The sequence below is a fragment of the Platalea leucorodia genome (assembly GCF_965183815.1).
Source record: "Platalea leucorodia genome assembly, chromosome: 7".
In the NCBI taxonomy this organism is placed as follows: Eukaryota; Metazoa; Chordata; class Aves; order Pelecaniformes; family Threskiornithidae; genus Platalea; species Platalea leucorodia.
Window position 1 is genome coordinate 11,648,600 of NC_138829.1, and position 25,714 is coordinate 11,674,313.

The window sequence follows — 25,714 nt, forward strand, 5'->3', positions numbered from 1 at the left end:
GCAGAAGTTAGCACAGTAGATGAGAAAGTTAAAGCCTTTCAAGGTCACACTGAAATATTTACCTGCCTCTTCTCCTCCCAGCTAAGCTTACTCTTGCTGAGTGTGTATGACAGTTTAGTTAGGGCTGCCTCTGGTGTCATATCACCTCCAGGAATTACTCCAACATCAGCAAGAGTCTGAATAAAAAGGAATAATGATTCCAATTAGCACAGCATTCATAAATACCCATGTGAACAGAAAATGTGTATGAATGATGAGTAGCTACACAGAATACAGTACGCAGCCGTGCCTCCACTCTCTTGCTCCTCCTACTGCCACTATAATTTTTGTAATTTTAGTTATCAAATACCAAGCAAATACTAGAGCCAGCTGAATAAAGATGACTTTTACTTTAAATTACTTTTCATGCAATAACATTGAAGAATTCACCCAAACGCTTGCCACGATCACTTAGTATGCTAAAAGGGAAAGGTTACAGGTCCGTATCAGCTATCTGCAGAGTTGTCAGATTCCCTTTATTGAAAAGCTGCAGTTATTCTGTTTTAACCCAGTGGCATTTTGAACATTGCCAAGTAGGCTGTTCTCACACAGACATATTTACCATTCTTTTATGGGGCATTGCTTTGGATGAATTCCAGCATTACAGTGTGCTCACAGCAGGAGTGTTTTCAGATCCTTTCAGCCTGCGCTAGCAGTGTATGATTTAGAACATACAACTAAAATATGTAATTTACACAGTTCTGATAAGAACAACTGAAAAAGATGACCTTTTTAACTTATCTTTCTGGTAGTTAAAAAAAATAAACTATCTGAACCAAAGCAAAAAGCAGAAAGATCTTTGCTATGGTCAGAAAGCTCCATAAGCGTACAGTGAGCAAGACAGCAAAGACAAAGGAGATTTCAGATCTCTTGTCACTAAATTGTACCTGGGCAAACACTCAGGCTTCTTGAAACCACAGATCATCATCTTTGTCATAATGTGATGCCTCACAGTTAAGCATCTTGCTGTAGGTTCTTTACACTGCATTTTACTTTTAAATACGTTGTATATAAACTTCAGCTTTGAAACTTGTTGTGGCTTAACTAATATTTGTAGCAAGAGACAGAGCCTTAATCAGCTCATTAACCACCTCCGAGAGCCCCAGACTAACATTTTTAAATGTCCCATGGGAAAACATATACAGAGAAGGGGAGAAATACTTTCTGTACTGCAGAGCTAGCCAAAGAACAGTTAGGGCTTTTTTCAGCGGGTTTGAGAAAGAGGAGGAGGAAGGGATTTCCCAGCTTCCTTCCTATACCTAAAGTCCCTTCAATTATAAATTTCTACTGTGCAGATGGATCAGAGGCCAGACGTTCAGTTAATTAAAACAAACACTTCAAGGGAAACCAGGGACTCAGCTGACCTACCTGGCTAGCTTGAATGAGTAAAAAATGGCCTAGCCGTATGCAGAGACCTGTGAAAGATTTTATTTCAAGAAAAATCAAAGTAAAGTTAACATTACAGCAACTTTCCAGCATTCACCCCTGATACTTCCTCTATTGAGCAGTTCCTTACAAAAAGGAGAACACAATGAAAGAACAAGCATCAAGTAATTTTGTAGGACTTGGCTCTGTCAGTGTTCTCCTCAAAAGATGCCAAGAAAACGGGGCAGCCTCCATCAGTGGATACTGAAGCAACACATGCTCCATATAAAAAGTGGGAGCCAGAAGTGAACACATTTCCACACAGCCTTACAGTGGTTCAGTAAGACCTGAGCGGAATCTTTCAATTCAGCATATCAACAGTCTGGATCAGAGTGCAAAGAGCCATTTTAGAGGTGTCTACTTGGAGAATCTTTTAACCAGAGCATAGAAAAGGTTTTTTTTCTTCCTTCCATACATTTTAGCAGTTCATTTCAAGCAGAAGATCACATAAAAGCTAGGCTTAATTGTTATGTTGTTTTTCAAATATGTTTGGTATCTTTTATTGACTTAACTGCTTTCTTCCTTCCATGTGAACTGTTTTATATAATCCATGTATTCCTATCGTATTCGCTACAGAGCACAGGATCTTTGTCAAAGTTAATACTTCTCAGAACACCTCCATGAAGTTGTGCAAAAGTTTTACCAACACCCAAATAACTGCCCATATCAGAAAATACCGAGTTTGGATACTGAAGAGGTGGAAAGAAACTCTTACAATCTCCTTTTCTTTCTCCTCAAAACAGACTACGTGTTCTTGAAGCAAATATAATCTAAAGCTGTGTCAAAACCAATGTTAAAAGAGGCAGGTTTCAGCACCAGACTAGAGTATCTGGGTTTGCCTTGCAGTCACTGAAGAGGCTGGCTCTGCCAGACAGGTAGTTGCTCCCAACAAAACCAGGTGTCTAAAACAGGGGGATGAGTCACCCTCTGGCATGCTTCTTGGCTATTTAATGGCTAGCCTTTTTATATAGGCCAGTTAAACCAGCTTCCTTCACACTACCACATGCAACACATACTCTTATATGGCTTTGAGCTCTTATTAGTGCCAGTGATGTCACATCTTAATACACAATTGAGAAACTCACTATAAAATGCCCTGAATATTAACACTATCTACACAAAGTCTGCTTTAAGCTAGCCTTCATGGGTTAAACACAACTGATTTCCGTGCTGCAAGACAGACGGTTCCTTACATACTGTTGTCCAATCTCTCACTGAATTCAGTTGTATTTCCAGGCAAATAAAAAACTGGGATTTGGAATATTGCTTGGATTTGCAGGCTTTCTTGATGCTCTTACATTGTAGCTAAGTAACTGCTGGCCTACCAAATACTACTTTATTTGATCATCTGACTCCTAAACTAGCTTCTAGCTCAGTGGAATCCCTTTGGGAGATACTACCAATCTAATGCAAGGTACCCTGGAGCGCTGCACACGACAAGAGCAAGCAATCACTAATTTGGGATTTGAGCTGACTGTTTTGACCATTCAGACTAGGAGTAACACGATCTTGTTTGCAGATACATATTTAAATGCTTCCAGCTTAAGATTTTTCAGATATAGTTATTTCATGTGCAATATCTTTAGAGTTTAACAAATCTGGTCTTATACACCGGGACTACTAGAAGTATACAATCAAGTTGTATCAGTGGGATGTTTCTTTTACACAGCAATAGAGTCTGAAATCATTGTACAACCCTTACCTGCCCTGTTGCATAGACCATTTTAACAGACCCTCGTAAGCACTGCGTACAGTTCAGAATCACTACTTTTCGTTCAGTTGCTTTCTTCAGTTCTTCCAGCAAGTCTTCTCTGTTGTTTGGGGCATTGCCATTTCCATAAGTTTCAATTACAATGCCCTCAATTGGAGGCTGAAGAAATGCTTTTACCTGTTTAAAAGTAAGACAGGGAAGAGAGACAAAAGATGTGTTTAAGTCACATTAAGATTTTCATGCATGGCACAGCGTTTTTAAAAATGGTCTATTCCTGTCATAGTCTTACAGGCTCTCATGCCTCAGTCTTCTCATGTCCTTCTGTGCTCTCCATTTGCAATAACTGGGACTGTAGAATAAGCTTTAAAAAAATGCGAATTTCACTCTTTAGCTTCCTTTAAAATTCCTAGAGGGATAGATTTTAAAATAAACTATTTTCTACAGTCATGACCTCAGTGTGAAAAAGGACGCTATTGTTCAAGTGCCATTAACAGGCTATACTGTTGCACCACGGTGGAACAAAAGGGTAGATTTACACTTACAAAATAAATGCAGCATTATTAATTGAGATTAGAACCCCCACCCCTGCCCAGATTTGTTACTTTAGCAAAGAGTTTTGTTAACAAATGTCTGCCTAACTAAGAGAGAGAGAGAGAGAGAGAGAGTCTCACCTTTCAGGAAACAACATTCTAATGAAGCCTGGAGTTCTTTTAACTCAAAACTCAATTGACTTAACTCAAGGCAGAAAAAAAAGGAGGCACTAATTCATTCTGGGCCAGTTGTTAATGAGGTAGCTATTGTGGCTCACTGCAAGAAGATGCCTAGCAAAGTCCTCTTCCTAGAAAGATGTATTTTAAACAACCTAGACGTTTCCTTGCTGATCACATACGCTAAATGCAATACACTGTAAGCCCCCATGAGGCTAACTATGCAGTTGGAGTTTTATTGCAAATATACCACCCCTCTGCCTTTCCATCTGTTCATATTCACCTAAAAAGAATGGTAATATAATTGAGAAGTGCTGCTTAAACTACTGGATTCAATTTAAGATGGCAACAGCCACGAAAGACCTGTCAATTTAATGGAACTAGTATTAGACAAAAATGTAAAGACAAATCTACCTAAAACCACAGTTCTGCAAAATAATTCCTAAAGGCAAAAAAATCCCACTTCCCATTTTCAGCAGCAAAATCCCACTTCTCATTTTCAGCTTTTTATGAATGCTGAGGGTCATGTTAACCATCAGTGTGAGACAAAATGAACCTTAAAAAAGAAGCATGAGCTGTACAAATAGTCACACTCCCCTCCACCTACCATATTGTGTATTCTTTCACAAGATTTCTATTAATATGCCTCAATATGCAGCAAGAGAGCATTTCCATGGTCACTGTAGCCTGCACCTGCCTGGAAAAGCACACTTGACCTATTTATGAGCCCTGATAAGAACTTAATTTTAAGTTTCAGAGCCCAGGCGGTTTAGACAAAAGATATTTGAAAAGCTTTTATCAGTAGTTTATGGCATATGAAAATAGTCTTTGAATGCTCTGATATTCCAAAAAAACGTTTATCAGAAGATGACAGATTCTTTCCCTTCCCTCCAAAACCCCAACCATTGCTACAACAATGCAGCTTCCCTGCTTCAGCTAACTAATCAAGTATTTGAGCATCACTTCACCCACTTCCAAAATGAAGCGGTGACACTTACAGCAGCAGCAGTGATTCCTGGGAAGATTCGCAGAAGCCCAACATTCCTGTTCATATTGGTGTGAACTCGAAATTTCTTTTTAGTATTGGCTCTCCACACTGTTTCCCAGTTTACTGTTAAAGAGAAATGGCCTTTTTAATTTAATATTAAGACATAATATTAAGTACACTTGTAGCACTTCATACTTACAAAAAAGTAAGTCTGTCTTTAAAACTGTTTCTTATGTAGGGGATTCATGAAAGACAATGTATTTTGGAAAAGAGGAGATAAAGACCCATTTAAGACAGCAGCTGTAACAGCTGATCTAACACACTTTATTTATTAGGTACCACAAAATATGTTTTCAAGACCACATCCAGGTCAGCCTCAACTGTGTTATATTTTAACTTTAATTCCAAAATAGCCTAGATTCCAAGATATATCAGTATTACTCATCAATATTTCTAAGTTAGTGCTCTTCAAGAAGATATTTAACATGTATACTTCAATTTAATAGCATTTTATAGCAAAGACTTCCAAAATGGATATTTTAGTTCAACACCCATTAGTGAATAGGATGACCTATCAGACACAAAGCTGTATACCTCTACTACAACCTCTTCAAAAGAGAAGTCTGGGAGTTGTAAAAAGCATCCGAGTACTAGACCCAATGGGTTCACAATGTTGAACATGTCCTGTTAGTGCCAACTCTTCCAGTTGAGAGTGCTCAGAAAGCCTCAACCAACAGAGCGCCGTGCAGGCCTAGCACAGGTGAGATATTTACCTGCCACGCACTGACCTAAACTTCATTGTTATGTAGTTGGCCTGATACCAGCCTGGATTCATGTTTAGAAAACAGACCTTCATCTTCCCAGACATAAGAGATAACAAATGCAGTTACGGTTGCCGCTAATCACCTCCAGAGTTTATTAGGTAGTTACTAACGATTAAATAAAATAGCAAGGATTCAATTAACTCCGATTATACATTTAGAGCCAGAAGCCAGCTGTTTAACTAATAGTTTGTTTGTGTTGCATTATTAGAAGCCAAGTCATGCATTATTGATTTCAAAATTTTACTACTTCAGTGTAGGAGCGCAGCACTGGTAGCGCTGACGGCTCTTACAAGGCAGTGGAAGAGGTTTAACAAACAGCAGCTAACAGCTCAGAGCATCATGCTTCAGTGAAAGTAGACCATGCTCTAAAGCCACCTGTTCCCCCATCATGATTTAAGTTTTTCAGATTTTGGAGAAACTCCCAAGCAGCAAGACAGATAAAAGATCTGCGTGCATAATACTGACTTGCTTTCAGCCGTGCGGAGAGTTACTCACACCAATTACTGTTGCAATCTCTTGCAATCAGTAGACAGACATTTGCAAGAAAATTCAGAGTACATTTAAAAGCCTCCATTGAAGCCTACTGCATTGCCCTATTACCAGAGATACTAAAAACTACACAATCCATTAAGTCAGGACAGAAAACAGCAGTCACCTATAAGACTTTATGAACTTTCCCTTCCTGTCGTGGTGCCCTGTCAGTAACTGGAGCCTCTGTATGTTCTTTCTAAAAAAATACCAGAAGTCTTTAAACAGGTCACAAGCAGTTGGCTTGGCATCATGTTTGTCCAACCAGCCACGCTTCAGCACATGGATTCCTAATGCTCTGGGAATGGGAGAATAGAAATATAGACCATTTCTACAGTTTCTTTGTGCTAAGCTGGCCAGCGTGGTTCTGAAACCACCTGGTTGGATTTAGTAGTTAGCCAAGGAGCTCTCAAAGGCCTCCATGAGCTTTCCAGAGTGAGTTAGAGACCTGCAGGAGGTACATGGGTGAGTGCAGAAAGCCGTGCATTTGTTCTGCTTGAGGTTCATAGGCCTGGCTAACCATGTTCACTCATGAGCACTGTGCTTTAAGAAGCAGCAGTGTTCAGCAATAAATCCAATCCTTTCAACCTTCTAACACACAGATTAATGCTTTAAAAGCAGCCTCCTCTATAAGAAGGGATGGCAACAAAATTGTATCAGAGCGAGCTTTCCTTTATCCTCCATAAGCTAGGAGTCCCTGCCGAAACTTCACAAATGTATACTACTAAGTTTGGCAACTATTAGCATCCCTAACGCCTGGAACAAACTTCAAGGATGAACTGAGCAAACCTGCCTTGGCATGGATCACTAAGATACTGCCAAAAGCAGAAGACCAAGGAGAGAGATCAGAGGATAGGTTCAGAAGTCAGACCTACACCAGGCCTATACCTGTACTCCTGGAGTACGCTCTACCAAATAATGTATCATCTTCAAGATAAATGTAATGCATGCAGACATAGTACAGTGATGTAATTCCAAACTACATTAAAAAAAAGAACTAAAGATTGTCCCTGAGTTAACATTCTCTTGGTCATGAACCTCATCAGCCTACATAACTTGCTCAGTACTGCAGACTCCACAGATATCAGTTTTCCATTAGACAAACGAGTCTAAAAAGCAGAACAAAAGGCAAGTGTGATGCAAGAGCCAAAGACAAGCAAATATGCATAAAAGCCCGACTTCATCTCTGATTTATTCAGAACTGTTGTAAAGTAAGGCAGAGCGCCATGCAGGGGAAAAAAAAATTTAGAACACACCCTTTGCATCCTCCGTCTCAAAGATTACATCCACAAAAAGGAAGAATATTTACATCGCATAGCTAAGTGCATCTTCATTGTACTGAATAAACCAGCGGTCTTGCAGCCTATAGTCATACTACACAGTTTGTTAAACAAACAAAAAAAAATTAAATAAAAATTTAAAAAAAATCTTAGGAATCACTAACTGTTCTTAAGTAAGAAACCCATATACAAGCAGGTGAAGTACCAAAAGCTGTATGTATTGGTGTTCATAACAGTTTTTTATCCTATGGATGAGTGACTAATTAGGGGTATTCGGTTTTGGCACAACACAGAAAACAGTAACCTGTTCTGACTTGGATGGCCTGTGCTTGTAAAAAGTTTGACTGATATAGTGTACTGCATTATGTAAATATGGATACAAGGCTGAGGAACAAATGTAAGCCAGCTACTGGTCTTGCACAGCTGAAAGAAAGTTTTTAAAGCAATGTACATAAAATAAAGAGGTAATGGCTATTTATATACTGCCTCCAAAATGGCTTGGGATAGAAAAGATTGCATTATTCAAAGAGACTGCATTCAAGATACTAAGGCCTTTTGTTTATTCTTCCAAACAAAACCATTACATAAACAATACTCTGCTATTTCCAATCTCCCCCTCCCTACCAAACACTACAGCTTTTAAAATTACAGCTCAAAAATACATCCTTATCTTATTCAGCTTTATTCACACACACACACACACACACACACACACAAAACTATGGCGATAGGGCTAGTGCAGAAAAAACATCAACCTGACTTAAAAATAAAATAAAAAAGAGAAGCAGCTCTAAACAGTCTAGAAAGCAGCAGAAAAACCCTTTTTTTAAACAGCGCCTATGCCACAACGCAGGTTTCAACTTATAATGGGAGAGCAGCAACTAAGAGCGACACCTCCCTTAGGAGTGGTGACTGAACTCCGAGTTATGAAATCAAACAAGAAATACAGCTTTTCATGATTGCAGAGCTCCAGACAAACAGCAATGCTTTCTTCTCATCCTTCTCTGCAGGGCTACGGGCGAGCCCTACCATTATATAAGCTGCCCCGGTGTTCATTACGATTCATGGCGGCAGCCAAGGGGTGGGGAGTGCAGGCCAACCTATGAGTGCAAATTCCTGAAGGAGGCAAACAAACATAGACCCCCTTTTTTGGCAGTTTGTTATAAAACAATCGACACACACCTTTTGAAATGAATATTTAAACTGAATGGTGATGTTGCAAGAATCAACATGCCTACTTACAAGGCAGGGGGGAGACCAAAAGCACTCCCGTGAAGAGAGCTGGCATTTGCCTTAATACATAAATGACTTGGGCTTTTTACTATAAATAACCAGAACTGCCAACCAAGACACAGACTTGGCTAGTGACGAATAGCTTCCCTCTAATGAGATGGGTGGGTAGACGAGCCAAAAAGGGCCTTCTAACCTGCTGCTACTGCTGTACCACAACTGCATGCACAGTCACACAGGCTCTGTTCGTCCCCTACACAACTTATGTTTCTCATCATATGATTCTGTACACGTGCACCACTCACAGAAGTTACATGCATATGTGATGAAGAAAGTCCAGCCATGGTAACAAAGCAAGTTTCATATTTGCTTCATTAGGACAATAGAGAACAGAGGAGAGCAATCAGTTATGAAATATACTGAGACTCTTTACACATTTCAAGTGAAATAGTCCTCCTTGTCTCTCCTGTTTTCAAAATATGAGAAAAATAAGGCAAGGTCTTTTATTTGGTAAGCTTTAAGGTCTTAGAAATATTTTTTGTTATTCCTAGATTGTCCATTTCTCATACAGAGATTTCCGATTCTGCTGCAAAAGTATTTCCTATCAGCATTGGGTTTCTCACTCATCTGAGGAGTTTGCTAGAATTTTTCACTTCTTACATGAGTTTCTTGTGCTAAATTGAAAGTCTTGAGGAAGCTGACACTCTTGCTCATCTAAAACTGGATAACGAGACTCTTAGGTGCTGCTAACAGAGTTAATGATCTGGCCAAGAACACAGCCAGTTGATGGGATTGGAAATCCAGTGGGAGTCTCATCTGAAGGGGGAAGAGGGTGAAAAATGGATATCGAAAATGAAGAGGAGTGCTGCAGCTAGGGGAGCGAAGGGAAGCAGACTAAGCTTCTCCCTCTCTTCTCTGGCTCTGAAGTAGATTGTTGCTTTTATATGGTATGCCTAGCCTCAAACAGCATCTCCTCTCTTCATTCCTGTGTACCAACCCATGATCGCAAGCTCTTATCCCAGGACACTCCCCACTCCCTCCATCCTGTCATCTCTCCCCCCCCTGCTTCTCTGGAGTTTTCATTCCCAGCCTTGCTAGAACTGGGAAGCCCGAGGAAGAGTTTCTGCACATGGCCTACTCCTCCTGGCATCCTCAGGCTGCTCTCCATAATGCTGAAGCAGCAAGAGTCAGCCCTGTCTACAGGAGGATTAAGACATGTTATACAAAGTCATTTGAAAAAAAAAAAAAAGTTAAAAGATGCTAGATTTGTTTGATTTGTTTTTAAAAGCCCCAGGTAGTTCCTTGTCTCCATGAAAGTTTCATAGGAGGATTGTACAAGCAAACTCAAGGGAGACAGCAATGTTTCAAACAATTACTTTGGACAAAATAAAGCAGCACTAGTAGATTGCCCATACTATAAACTATGTTTTTTCAAAATGAAACAATCCTTCAATACTGACACCATCATCTTGGATAAATGATGCTACCCTAACTGGGTAATCAACTGAAACAAATAAAAATAGAGCCTATCACACAATCAGTTTTTAAATCAGAAATCCCCACTGATCTCAATGGGGCATTTTGCTGAAAAGATAATGGGACCCAATACGGGCCAAGGGAAGTACTTAATAACTTTCTCATTTTTTTACTCTAGACAAGGAATCACAAAACAGTTCATTCAAATCCAAGAGAGAAATAGCATGCAATTTGCAGCTTGATTTCATTATTGATCAGTCAGTAAACGGAATTTATTTATACCCTATTTGATGCAGTTCATAAAAACCCAAGAAAGAAGATTCTCCCTAATTTACTGCAACAATCAACTGACAGCATTTCTGTTGATTTCAGATACACCATATTTGACACCACACAGTAACACAACAGTGGCAGACACTCTACCTGAGAGATGTCTTACGGACCACTACAGTATTTCACAGGCTTCCTCAGTTTGTATCTGGCTGCTAAAAACACAGCACTTTGATCCTGAAACTTTGTTAAGTAACTCCCACTCATTAGGTGGAAGGGATAAGTTTATTTTTCCAAATTGCAGAATGTCTCTCTCCCTAGCAGTAGAAACCATTCAGAATGGCATGCTGCACGGCACTGGGCTAGAGCTCCTACTGCCAGTAATGGCACCTAGCAAAAGAATTTGGGAACCCCCTCCTATTTCGTGCTTTTTGAAATAATGGAGATTGTCACCAAGTCCTACTCCTTTTTAATATACCCAACCTATCCAAAAGCAGCTCGCATAACATCTTATATTTTTTTAAACTGTCCTTCAGTAAATTTTTTGGCAACTCCTCATTTGGCTAGACTCCAAGTGTGTCTCTCGTCTCCCCTCTCCAAAGAAAGGGTGCCATTTATCCAAGAACAGACATCAGCATGTTAATGACTTTGCAAACGGGTACTGAAATCTTCATGTAGTTTTTCTTCTCCTTAAAAAACAGACACACAGAAATTATAGGGAGTCTGAGTAAGTTTGGGGAAAAAAAACTTCACACAGAGCATATTCTAGGTCTGCTGTTTTCAGTGTGCTTGCAGTTTAGACAGGTCCTAAACATTAAGTAAAATATCTTACACAATGACATGCATCAAACAGAGAATCTGTTGAAGCTGCAAGTACTCTGCAATGACTCTTTTGCCTGATTTCAGAGCCCTGCATGGTCATTAACGAGATTAAACTCTTTGTTCTTTCAGTCCTCATTCCCTCATTTTTATCTTCAGAGCAAGCATTTTCATGACACAGGGGCAACATTCCCTCTGGTTAGTCTGGATCTTTAGTCAAAGTCAGTCTAGCTCACATCTATATTCAATAGATAAATGCAGTTGGGTCACAAATTCTCAGTCTTACTAATATTTAAACAGTTTCAGAGCAGATAAAGTGGAGTCAAGCTACAGAGCTTTCAAAGATATTTGAGTTTAAAAACAGCATTTCAACTACATAGGCACAGATTCTTTTCAGCTAGAGTTCTATTGCATGTGGCATAAATTACAAGGCTTAAGAGACGATGTTGCTTACTTGTAATATCAACCTCAGCATTTGCAAGTGGAGGCAGGTTAGGTGAGGAAAAGGCATTGAAACTCCCAGCATCCACCTTAGTCACCCTATTTCCCCTGTACAGTTTATTATAAAAATACAGGCACACCTGCAAGACAAGTAAAGAAACAGGTCTATGAATAAGCCAGTAATTAAAAGATTCAGTAGATAAATACTGTAGTCTGTGCTTTATAACGTGTTTTCTAAATCTTTAAAGCAACTCAGAGGCTAGTAGATGTTTACAACTCTTACACTTTCAAAAAGAGTTGGCACATCTATCACACATTGGTTTAAGAATTTAAGAACAAAACAAGTTAAGAACTAACTAGTTTCGTAATCCTCTCACGAGGCATAGTCTAGGAGACAGCAAATTTGCCTGACTCCACTTCAGAGATAGAGGAAAGAAACAGTGTGGACTTTTTAATAAGTTTATCAGTTATATCTAAATTCAGAGTCCAAAACCTTAACAAAAGGCCTACTGAAAATGAGGATAACTTTCAAAAGATTTACCACACATAAATAATAAGGTTCCTTCTCAAGTCCCTTAAAGTTTGTCAATTGGAGTTTGAGGGAAAAGAGATACCTCAAAGTTGTTATTAGCTATGAAGATCTTGGCCAGTCAGCTATTGCTGTTGCTTTACAAGAACTGGCTTTGGGAGCATGGCAGAAGTGAAACGAGGCATAAACTGACCAGTTTTCTCTCTGATTTTTGGGCTGCACAGCACCAACATCTCTAAAGCCAGGGTGCTGAGACCATGGAGGTACTTCCATGTCCATTAGGTATATTATCCTCGACACTTCAGTCTTCAGGAACTAGAGCTAGAAGACACTCCTACCAGTTCTAGAGCAACTTCAAAGTACATTTCAGTTAAAAAACTGACTTAGAAGTGTTTCAGATCCCACATAATTGGAAGGGAACCTCTGATTTCAAGAGCTGCAAGTTACATTTCAGACTTGATAGTCTTTATAGATTGTATATGGGCAAAATGGGATATGACTCCTGAGAAAACGGAATGTGCTTTGCCATGCAAGCGCCTGTTACCTCAGCGGAACCCATTTCTCTTCCTGTTTAAGTGCAATTCCTTACTGCCTACTGGATATTTTGAATATGTAAGTATGTGTCCTGGCTAGAGGGAGAAAAGCAGCTTCTGAGATGGTTTTCACAGGCAAACAGACCTCAGGAATCACGAACTGCCCAGCAAAGAGCAGTGCCCCCAGAAGGTTGGCTCGGCCGTCATTCTGCAACTCGTATATGGGCACCTGAAGAGCAGAGACTGAAATTACACCCTGTCCCTTATGTAAAGCCTACACAGCAGAAAAAAGAGTCCAACTTATGCAATACAAATACATGAATAATTTATGTAACAATGATTTATGACAAATAAAGTTTCCTTCTTCATCCAAACTATTTTAGACTGCAGCAGATGGCAGGGTTTCCCTCTGTGCTTAACAGACTTCTATAATTTAAGTGCTTAAAAGCTAATATAGAGATGATTCTCGTGTGATTAAGCAGATTAAAAGACTGATCTAGGAAAAATATAAAAAACAGAAAGCAGGCATAGTTAAAATGACTGAGCATGAGAGAAGTGATTGTACAGAGGAAAAGCAAAAGCCCCAGATCATACAGAACTGCCACTACAGGCTTCACAACAGCTCTCTTGCACCATCTTTCCCCATAGTACAGAAAAACTGAGCAAGCAGGTTATTATCGACAGAAAAGGACAAGATTAAAAACTGAGTGATGACTTCCATGCCTTTTCAGATTGCCTCTTTATTAACAGAGAGTCAGAGCTCCTTTCAGCAATGAAAAAAGAATCACATGCTCCATTGCTAGATCATATGTCAGGCAGATCTACAAGCAATAAAGCAAAAAAAAAAGTAAAACCTTGAATATGATGTACCACAGCTAGACTGCCCCACGTCAAGACAGTAAGTGGGAGCCTACTCCTTCCTAGACTTTCGTATTTCGACTTCAAATAGACCGCATGTTAAAGGGAGGTTATGAGATGAGGGAGGGGAATTTTACAGTGTGATGTTTCATGTCTCTCATGTGATTAGAGCTGTATTTTATGCTCAAGCAAGCTATTCTAGTAAGACAACCCCTCCCCCTCAGACAATATGCAAAGGCCTGATCTCCAGCTAAGAGAATGAAAATTAATAAATACAGCCTTTAGAGGAAGGGAAACAGACCATGTTAGATGCTTTGTGGAACAGAAATGATCAAAAATGCATCTAATGCTTAGAGATTATTAAAAAAATTATAAAGAATGCAACAATGAGTAACATAAAACGGGATAACAACTGATGAAGTAAAAAGTAATAAGCTTCAGGGCTTTAAAAGAAAAAAAGACAGCTAACAACCAGCAGCCACCTGAGGCTGGAAAGATGCTTCTCTTATAAACCAATTAATACACAATGGCCAATGACAGGCTCTTATATCTTTCTCTGAAGCATCTGGCCCCAGCCATAATGAACTACTGGTCTGATTTGGTACAGAGTTGTGAAGTCATTAATGATAAAACTTTGGGGCAGATCCTCAGCTGGTGAGCCCGTCAATTTTCACTAATTTCTATCAGCACTGTGACCATTCACCCTGGCCAGAGGCCTGCCCTACAATAAACTATACAGTGATAATCAGGGTACTACCTAGTTTTGCATGTAAAAATAAAAAATGAAGCTTCTGACTCCAACTTCAAATTAAGTCCATTACCTGAGATCCTGTCAGAACAACAGTTTTACCCAGGTTCTCACACATGAAGGATAAGGCTGAAGCTGTATAGGCCATGGTGTCAGTGCCGTGAAGGATCACAAAACCATCGTACTTTTCGTAGTGCTCCTGGAGATGGAGAGACAGTTTTCACATTGTTATAGCAATGCACTGGCATCCACAAGTGAGATACATATTGCATTGCTTTCACTGATGCAAGCAACAGCATAATACTTTAAAGGGTACTATACGTGTAATTTCTTCTAAAGGTATCCTGGTTTCAGTTTAAATACAATTAAGGGTTAATAGGACACCGAGCACTAGAGCCAGTAATTCTAATTATGGAACAGTCAAAGAGATTCTTCTATGTATACATATTAATGCAGCATTTTTAAACCAGAAGACCGCTAATTAAGAAAAGCTTAGCAATGGCTTTAAACAGGAATGTTAACATATGCAAATTAGTCGTATAGTCTGATTTCTTGTTGCCGCTTTTACTTTAGGGATTACACCATTTACAGGAACAGATTAGGCAGACCAAGGCTATCATAACATATAGAAAAACCAGTCCATTTAATCCGGGTGGCAGACAGGCAAATTGCCAGTGTGAGAGTGCCCTCTTCTGTTGGAAAGTCACATCCAGGACCAGTGCGTGAGCAGCAGAAAGAGGTGAAGAAGCTTCTTGCCGTTTGTTAATGTACATACATACACTTGCTGGTTTTTGAGAAGTCCCTTAGACTATCAGACACGTACAGTCGCAAAAAGGAATTTTATAACTTTAACCTACATACAATTCCACACTGGAGATTTTTTAATGCAAAGCCGTGAAATGCACAGCTCATCCTGTTGGAATAAAGTCATCTGCTGGCTTTTGGAGTAAAAAGGAATTGGTTCCTCTGTTTTAAGAGTGATGTGCATAGTAAACACTGTAGTGAGAGACACTGATGTCTCTGATGTAATTTGGTAACATGGAAAGGATCACATAGAAGTCTAAGCAGATATATGAAGTATCGCCGTGGGGAAAAAAGGGGGGCTTGCCATAGAATTAAATGAGATTTCTTTTTAATTACACTTCTGCTACAGTAGGCACACATGCTTGGCATCTTCTGATAATAAGGTCACCTCCAAACTCACCTGCAGATTTCTACTTGTCCTTTTGCTATTTCTTCACTGATACTCGTGCCTACATGTTGCTACCTACTGGAAGTTTCAGGGGATTTCTGCTTATCTCTAACAAGTTAGCCAGCAGAACAACAGCCAGTGTTGCAAGATCTTTCTGTAGGCCAAACTATAGCATGATGCAAAAAGCATGCTGTAGTTATTCACCAGTGCAGTAACAAGTAAGTTTCAAGAAGGGCTGAAATCACAGAAATAGCAACTTGTCCTCTCTAACTCAATCAGTACACTCACAAATATTTTCAGCCTTATGAACCTTATTAGATGCAAAAGAACATAGCTTGGTTTAAGCTTTATAACATAAAAGATCGGGCTGGCAATTAAGGAGATATCCTACAGAAACATCTTAGAATGTTTCAGCCTGGAAAGTCATCAGCACATTACAGCTGTGCCAAGTACATGTCGAAGATGAACACAAAGTGGCAGTGTCTATACATAAGTCTGACAGTTAGTTGAAGAAGGTTTTTTTTTTCCCTTCTCAGCACTTTTTACTTGGATTACACATACTGGGTATTTGTATATACAGAGAAGCTGCATTCTATGTACAAGAAAGAAACACTTTTTTTTTGTAATAAAACTAATATGCCGTTAAAGAAGAAAGGTAAATTCTCTCCTGTTCAGCATGGGATTGCCGCCTTCTGCTCTTGGCCCTGGGCTTTTCCCAGCTGCACCCCTGCTCCATCCTAGAGGCTCTCCACCTGTACACCAGCTCCGTCTCTTCCCTGCCCTGGCAAGATGCGTTCGATAGGAGGAGCATCATCCCTAGTTTGGTGGTTTCAAGATCAGAGGACCTAAAGGTGAAAGACTGTTACCTGAATCTTCAGCATCATTCCCTGCATTATTACACTGTTTGCATGCATTGCTACAGCTTGGTCGAAGAAGGAAATTTACACTATAAAGCCCACTATCGCAGAGCAAGCAGAAGTGGAAGAGCAATATCTTACCGGCCATGGTTATTTATTTATTTCTGACAGCTATGTATGAATTCCTGGTGTGAAGTATTTGAAATGTTTCCCATTTCTACTTTCTTAAAAGCACACAGCTAAGTTCAGACACAGGGACAGGAGCAGAGAAATGCTGATTTTTTTAATCTAGAGAAGGATGTAATGAATTTATTTATATATGCAGAAATATCTAGGGCTTTAAACGTTTCCCAGTGTGGGAAACCTAACCACGATAGCATTTTTTCTACTGGCTGCAAAGCCAAAGCTAGTCAAGTCCGTCTGTGTCCAGAGTAAGAAAGGCATAAAGACATGAAATTATTTTCTATGTCAACTATTAAGCTACTTGAACACTCAAATGATGTGTAACTAAGCAACCTTCAGTTAAGTCACCTACACCTAAGGATTTTATTCAACATTTTTGGAACATTTATTCAACATAAGTCAATGTTTTAGAACATATCAACCTACATATTACAGACCTTATTCAGTCGTAGCTGCAATTTTCCTATTTATTTTCTTGTACAGAATTATGACACAGCTTATCATTGGAAGAACTATATCACTTTAATGAGTGTGCAATATTGTATTTTCAAAAGGAAAAAAAAATTCAGCAAGCCTTGCAAGCACAGTACTTGTTATTTGCAAGTAATTAAGCAAGGTACACAACACTTACATTTTAAATAAATATATATGTATATCACTACTGAATTGTTTTATTTCACTAAGTATACTGGATATACTGCTGGTTTTGTTTAAGCAACAAATGAATTCTTATCCCACACCATAGTACCTCAAGTTTCTTTGCAATTTTGGCCCAGTCCTCTGGCGTCATGTTGGAAGAATCAAGCAGTGGTGAGAGCTCCAGGATTGTGTAAAAAATTCTTTTGTTTTGCTTAGAGACACTATGAAGAAAGAGAATTAGAAAAAAAAAATCTTAGAGCTAATATCAGCTCATCACTTCTGATTTTTTCTCTAAATCAGTAGTTTTCACCCTTTTCCTCCCCATCCCCGAAGTCTGTGGCAAAAAAATGGTCTTAAATTTGGAACATTAAGTTCCAAGTTTAGAAGTTCATGGCTTGATGTGGTTTAAAGCACAAATCCCTCAATTTAATTTAATAATAAATATAATTTGGGAGGTGGAGAGGGGCTGGCAAAACTAAAGACACAAAAGAAGAACCCAGACTTACTTTGTTTAAGTTTGGAACTGAGTTCTAACAAAAGTCAATACAAAGCCTCAAGGTTTAAAAATGCTTCATAAGCTATTGAGAGGAATCTATAAAGCTCCCAAGGTTTACAGGGGCTCAACAGAAGAGTTGCAACAACTTTTTGATCCTTTGATAAATATAAATAGACACGCTATAAATAGATACTCTTTCCTGACGCAAAGGGAATCTTCTCTTAACAATCTTATGACTGGGATTCATTTTTGTGGCCTTTAGAAGATCCACTCTTCTCAGTTTCTCTGACCTCAGATTTCAGAAAAAACTCTCTTGGTTAGTTAAGATCTTCAAGTAAACTGTTGCCTTTGCTAGTAATAGGCTAACTTTGTAAAACCCCAGTCCCAGCCCATTAGGCCTGTTGTCACCTTGTCATGGAAGTTTGCTATATGGTACCAGCTATCTCTTGTTATGATGTGGAGTTTAGGCATGTGATAATAGCAAAGATCTTAAAATACTGGCATAGGTTGACAACAAGAAGCCTCAGGACTATAAACAACTCACTGGCAATCAATTATTGGCCACTGAACAAGTGCAACCCTGACAGCTGGGAAAAGGCTGCTCTAAGTACAATAAAAACAAGACAAAGCAACTATGCAAGGGAAAAAAACCCAAACCAAAACAAAAACGAACAGTCAAGCAACAGGATAAAGTACCTGTGGGGCTGAGGAATGCAACACGTTGAAACATCATGCAGTGTGTAGCCCAGCAGATGGAGACCAAAGATTAAGAAGTGTCTAGACACTCAAACGTCTTATAAAAGTACACAATCCCAAATTTGGAGGGGACTTATCAGAGGCGATGGTGGCTATGGAATCACAGTGGGATTGTCCTAGCTCTAAGCACGCTGTCTGCTCTCCCTGCTTCCCAGGACCACGGGTCTCCCTTTCTCCATCTGCCTATCTCAAGAAATCAGACTCTTCAAAGACCTTTGATTTGCCAGCCAAATGGACTGCATACAGAGCATGTGTTTCACCCTACAAAATATGCCCATTTCTCCACACTAACTTTCTAACCCCTTAGAGTAAAGTCAACTGCATATAAATTCCACTTGGCTAGTCAAGATTTGGGGTAAAAAAAGAACCCTACAACTATTATTTTCTGCTACCTTTCTGAAGCCTGGAAGAGGATAGAATATCCACCGTTTTCACTCATTCTTACGTTAGTTGGAATATGTTCCTATTTAGCAATGCAGTGGCCAACAAGCAGCTAACAAAGAAGAAATGCTCGCAGGTCAGCTCTGCCCTTCCTACTCGCTCTTCCAGGCCAAGCCATCCAGGAGCATGTTTAACAGGATCATCTTCAGAGCGTTCTCCATGCTTTTCCACTGCCTGAGGATGATGGAAAGTTCCCTGCCAGCTGTAACTGTGATAGATACTTCAACATTTACACTGGAAGACTGTCAAAGGCTATGGAAAAGACCAGGATACTGCATGGGTGTGTAGAAGTTCCCAAAATAAAGTGCTCAGAGCACAGAAAAGTTGATTACCTTCCTTCCTACTAAGTTTTGTTCCTACTTGCTATTCTTGTATATATTTATAGCAATATAAAATACGTAAAAACACGAGTCAATTGTCAATTCATCAGCTAATAAAATCTGCAGACCTACTCCCCTTATGAGGCCTGTAAGACAGTTGTGTACAGCACAGAGAACATTTAAACAATGTGTAGTTTTCATTCATAACCAACTGATGTACTGTACCTAACAAGTTAGACTACATATGAAAAATTGCCTTGTTGGATATCACATTTATACATGCTAAGAGTAACTTTGGAAGTCTGAAAAATTCACAGTTGAAAATCTGTGAAAAGAAAGCCCCCCTGAGGATGATCTGTTTAAATAAAACACGACACACCGACACCAGAGACCAGCCTAGTCTACAACTTTTGATGCTTCTCTCAAAAAGAGATCATATCGTTCCTCTTACATCGAGGTTATCACACAGATATACAAAGTTCACAAAATACTCCTATTTTCTCCCCTCAGAAACTCACAATATTTCTCAACTGGCTAGTTAAAATATCACTCGGCTAGCACAAAACAGAAAATGGCAAATTGCCAGGACTAACCTCCAGAAACGGCACTCAGCAGTGCCAGAAAAACAAGACAAGATTGCTTTTTAAACCTCAGGTTTTGATGTGAATTATTGTTTTAAGCTTTATTGTTCTTCATGGAAAAGATGTGCCAGGATATTTAGGACTCAAATGGGTATATTAGTGTAGTTTTGTTATATTTCAAACCCTTTGAAGTATTTAAAAATTATTCAGTTACAAGCACAATATCGTAACAGAGCTCCATTTTTCTTAGTATAACCATCACATTTAACACAAATTGTATGTTCACATCAATACTACTCCACTGGGAGTCCATTTCTTTTCCCTTTACCCCTTTTCCTGCCATCTGCCTTTTAAGTGGTTACTTTTAAAAGCTTTACACAGAGACCTCAATACAAAATAGAAAGAAATTAATAAACCTTACGTTTTCTTTGCATGTCCTGATTTTCTCCTTAAAGATTAAAGAATATCCATTTTTATTCTTATAGCAAACAGCTATAGTCCCATTTATTTTTGAATGACTGTGTAAAATCGTCCTTTGTGCAAAGTTAACATGTTTACAGGGGTACAGTCATTCATCACAGCTGGGGAATATCTCAAATTAGCATACTGCCATCTAAATAAAATCTATAAGCTTATTAATCATTGCCCAACAGTTAAGAAGCCATGCAGATTAATTATAAGCCCATCACTTATTATCATAATGTTGCATACATTTGGGAAAGACAATCGGCTTTTAGGGTTTTTTAAAAACAGGCAGCCTGCAGAATTAACGCACAAGGCCTATTCACGGATGCGTTAATTAGATGCTACTTTTTCAGACATATGCTGAAGATAATTCACACAGAGCTGTATATACAGTTTTCTTCGTTTCTATAGAATATTTGTATGTTTGCACAGTAGCAAATTAATATCCAAAACAAGAAAAAAATGCAGGACTAAACTGCCCAGAATGGTTACTTGTTGCCTAACTTAAAAGTTATTTCTCAAGCAGTTGTAGGACATTTCACTGCAAATATATCAAAACAGACGTTTTCTATCGTGCCAGACATGGTAGGCTTTTTCCTTTTAAGTCAATATAAGCTTTTTGCTAATCTTATAATGGATTCTTCACATTAAAAGTTTAGAGATGTAACTACCTGAAAATTAACAAGATACTTCCCAACCCTCCCTCTCCCCAAGGAAAATGTACTTACGGAAGCACCAGTGTGTTATCTGGAAATTCATGGAAGTTGTTCAGTTTTGTTTCCTGGGCATATGCCTCATCATGCAGCATCGGCATCGTTTTCAAGCTGCTTACTAATTTATTTGCCTCAGGAGCAAGTCCTTAAAAATAAAGAATAAAGGAAGTAAATAAAGGAGCAGCGATGGAAGGAAGCATGTGGCACAGTAAGGAGAGAAGAAGTCAAGTTACACAGCTGTTTGCCCATCCTTCCAAATTAAATTTAAACAGTCTATTGCCAGTTTAGGAATGTGAAAATAGAATATAACCAATAAAATGCCATGCAGCTATTCTTTTCTTGACTTGAAATAAATAAATCCTTCATTTAAGAGAAATAATGTTACAAATTTCCTCCATATCAAATATTTATGTTTTACTTATTTTTGATTGTTGCTTGTGTGCAAATACCAATCAGCGGTAGGTGCAGGAAGCCAATTTTTGCAACTGTAGCAAAAAGCTACCATTCTCTTTTACATTTGCCATAGCTATTCTCTATCTAGTTGCAGAAGACTTACAAAACACTGAGCATTATTTTGTACTATAAAGTTGTGACATTTTTACTTCAGCTGCTTAGCCTACAGCAGTATTGGCACAAACACCAAGGTACTAGTATGTCTATGCTGGGAAGCGGCATGTTATGTCTCACTGTCAATGGCAACAGCAGTTCCATAGAGAAAAAAATAAATAAAAGAGAAAGCTAAAACAAACCCCACAGTAGGTATTGATCATCGACAGATACAGACAAAGATATATATATATACACACACAAAGACAGAGAAACCTCAGCTTCTAAGAAGAGTCTTAAATGCTAAGTGCTCTAATCACTCTCTCTTGAGTAGGTACTTTCCACCAGCAGGTTTAGGATTGAACATCTCAATTGACAAGAGGCAGAGAAGGTGCATAAGCTGCTGAACGGAAAAGGTCGAAAGCGTGGATGCACCTTAAGCTCTGCTCACCCTCTCCCTGCCTGTGATGTTGTCTGTCTTTCTGTGGCAGGGGCCCTAAAACGGTTGGGGCTTAAACTAGCCTAAGTACATTTAGTGTGCGCTGGATCTGCAGGTGTCCTGGTTGCAACCAGGCATTTCAGAGGGAATCCACATACCATTCTCTGTTAGACAGAAAGGCACGTAAATTTTTGATGTTACAATCCTCAGCATCATAGAATCAATCAATCAATAGAAGCAATCCTCAGCATCGTGGTTCATGTGGGAATCTAACTTGCAACTCATCTCCCAGTACGCTGCTTCAGGAAGGACAGCGACAGTCCTGGTGTCCAGAGTCAGAAGCCACCCTCTTTTTCTTAAGTCTGACTTTTTGAGACGTTTTTCATTCAAGGAACTTCCATCAGAGGTCCTTTCTTCTGGACGTCAAGATTCTACTGGTGTTACTGTCCAGTTCAGTCTAATCTCAGTGAACGTGTTTTATACCACTTGTTCAGAAGGTGAACAAACTCTCAAACCTCATTATTCTACTTCTGTTAGTTCTAGTTATTCCTATTTTAAGGCCAGGTAATTCTCTCCTATTTCCTAGTTCTTCTGTTTGTTTAAACACAATTCTCATCCAAGTTAGCATCTGTATTTTTTTTTTTGTTTCACCTTCAAACAGCAAAGTTTATTTAAAATACTCCAAAATACAGAGAGTATTTTCAATAGTATTTCTATCTTTTTCCGTTTACTTTCCAAACTGATGAAAAAATCCTTAAGAACTCCCTAATCTCCCTTCTGGCTTGCCTTAAATGAAGTAGCAGGCCCCTTCATAGCCAACTTTCTCACAGGTCGGCAACAGCATTTGAGTGGATTTGTTTGGATTCCTCCCAGAATACTTTGTTTCACAAAATATCCTTAACATGCTTTCAAGCTTTGGATGTTTTGTTCATTGAGCTATAATCCCTGCTTTTTCTATTAAGGATGTTCCTAGCTTAGTCACAAATGGGCACTTCTGCTGCGCTTGGGCATAGAGGCATTTTGGCTCTGAAATGTAGCCCAGTTTCAAGTGTTTTCTGATTATTCTTGTTTGTCCAATGCTCATCTTGTTCTGAATATTGACAATGGATTAGACTGTTTATTTTTTGTATTTGCCCCAGGAACTGGAGAGCTGATGTATGTTAATATTCTTAAATCTCTTCTTTAGAAATGGCAGTTCCTCATCTCTTCTCTTAATCACAAATCTTAAACCTTTTTTTTTTTTTTAAGACATTCTGCAGATGTATCCAAGATGACCCGCTTACAACCTAGGCAGTCCCCTAAACGCATCCACATTTAGCAGTGTTTTCTGCTTTACGGCTTCAAGAAGCAAGCACAGGGGAACTCAAGTGCAACTGTTTTAAGAACACTGCTACTTTATTATGCATGGAAAACATCTTCTGCGAGCCAAGCTTGTTAACCAAGTATTTGAAGCAACTTCACCCCTGCAGAGAAGAGGCAGGCTGTGCAACTTGTCCAAATAGCTCTCATCAACTTCTGTCCTTTCCCTCTTTAGCTGGCCAACCCCGGCATCACAAAGCAGACGGATAAAGGCAGAACAGCAAACAAGTAAATGTGGCCGAGGAGAACAAGCATGGTTCTGTCTCATCTACACTTGGAGACTCTGCTTTTCACACCGGTGCTATAGATAACACAATTATAGCTACTTGCCAATCAAGATATCCTATAACCTGTGCTGCAGCAGAGAACGGGGAGCTGAAAAAGTCTGATGCAGCTGTGTCAGTGGGACTCTGCACCCAAGAAACCACAGGAGCTGGGGAGAAGCAGCATACTGTACATCAGCGTACTGAAGTCATCGTCCCCAATCCTAACAAACTCTCCGTGCTGGGGAATACAAAGGACGTCACTAGACCAGTTTTTACCTATAGGAATATCAATACAAATGGCACGTACATCTACGGAGCCAGATCCCAGAAGTAACGACTACATTTTGCAAAGGCAGAGAAGCAGAAAGTCTTCTCCAAAATATTCGTTCCTGCAGCTGTAGTACTTGGAGCTTTCGGAAGCGAGTGCATAGGTTTCAAACAGAAAATAGGTTTGGACTACAGCAGCCAGTCCTTTGGCAGTCTAGTATGTCTAGAAAAGGTAGAAAATTAACTAAGTTACCCAGGCAGACTCTATTCCAAGGTAAGTAATCTTTCTTAGGGGATTTAGCTTCGTTCTACTTCTATTTGCTGGATGTTTTTTTTCTTAATATTTCAGGTAAAAGCTAGGAAAGAGATCCAGCCCACAAGCCCAAGGAAAAGGTCTTCCTGAAGGCACCAGCCAGGAGGAACATGAGCACAAACTTGATGCAAAGATTACTATCACAGTAACCTCACTAAGGAGCGCAGTAAGATTCTCTTTCTGAAATGAGCTACCGATAAGCCAAAAGAGGCTATTGTAGGAGGAAATAAGTAGGAAGAAGTAGAAGGAAGAATTTTAAAAATGCACTGAAATGGCTTATTTGACAGCAAAAAACATGAACACTGAGAAAGTCTGCAACTGAGTCTGGTTGTCACCCAGCTCACCCAGACAGAAACAGACTATCCATCCTCTGAAAATGACTCCTGAACAGGTAACCCGTAGGTGCGCAGAAAGTCCAACAGGTCCAAGACATGCTGGAGTTGCCACACACGCACAGGTCAACTGCAGAACCTTGCAGTAGGTTTATAATCAGAGCTCGTGATGACAAATAATCGCTCCATACATACAATCACATTCCCTGGGCTCACTGTGTATCAGTCTTGTACACGGGGGCAGTTCTGCACAGGAACATATTCCTTGCAGAACACATCAGGCCTATCAAAATTGTCTGATTTTAAAAGTGAAACTATCTTCTCCTAGCAACTGGGAAGGCCATAGAGAAGGCTGTAAACCTAGACAGAAATCGGTTAGGTAGAAACCTAGCTTGATCCCTTCAATTTGAGCAGTTGCTCAAGGATTCGTGCGCTCGAAGAAGCTACTTCTGTTCACCGTGCTTGAAATAAAACACTTGTAGTTCTAGATATGGTTGTAAACAGGCACTTTCTATCCATTGATTAATAAAAGAAATGAGCATCTATTGTTTTTCCCTTTGAAGCACGCTGCTTTTCCCATGCCCTTTCACCAGCTTCTGTCTGAACACTAAAGACTGCCAAATATCCTGAAAGAGGTGCTCTGGCTGCTCTGCTGCTAGATCCATGTACGAGAAGCAGGTTGAAACCCTCACCAGGATGCAGCAAGTCAGCCTCATTAGATCATAACTGTTTCGATTGTTTGCGTGTGCTTTAGTGATTGACACTTGTCAAGGAAAAGAAAAAAAAATAAAAGGCACACAACATGAGAAGAGGTTATGGAGTTCATTTATAAAAAGGATAAGAGATGCGATTTTAATTTATTTGCTTAAAAAGGTGCGTCAGAAGCTGAGACAATAGAAGTAGAAAATTATTTTAGTATAAACAATGCAGACAGAGAGAGGAAAGGCACCACAATGTAATTTGAAATACAGGTTTGTTTTTTTCCCCCCACAACTTCAATAGATTAAACACAAAGATGACAGCCATAAAAACCAAAGCAGAAGAACCCCTTAAAGCATCTTCCCTACAATAATAAGGATCAGCCAGCCACCATCTTCTGAGAAGGGATATGTATGAAAAAAAAAAAATCTAGTCTAAGAGGCT

General features: G+C 39.3%; 1 protein-coding gene across 1 annotated transcript in view; it reads right to left on the reverse strand.

The window, feature by feature from the left end:
* ASPG (asparaginase) overlaps nt 1-25,714 on the reverse strand; it is a gene marked incomplete at its 5' end in the record, with an annotated part of 47,410 nt that overhangs the window by 20,404 nt on the left and 1,292 nt on the right. Inside the window, 8 exons of the mRNA XM_082317093.1 lie at nt 63-176; nt 3,167-3,352; nt 4,881-4,993; nt 11,752-11,878; nt 12,946-13,029; nt 14,480-14,605; nt 17,387-17,498; nt 21,065-21,194. Coding sequence (XP_082173219.1) covers nt 63-176; nt 3,167-3,352; nt 4,881-4,993; nt 11,752-11,878; nt 12,946-13,029; nt 14,480-14,605; nt 17,387-17,498; nt 21,065-21,194 — 992 coding nt within the window. The remainder of the gene's footprint in view (nt 1-62; nt 177-3,166; nt 3,353-4,880; nt 4,994-11,751; nt 11,879-12,945; nt 13,030-14,479; nt 14,606-17,386; nt 17,499-21,064; nt 21,195-25,714) is intronic.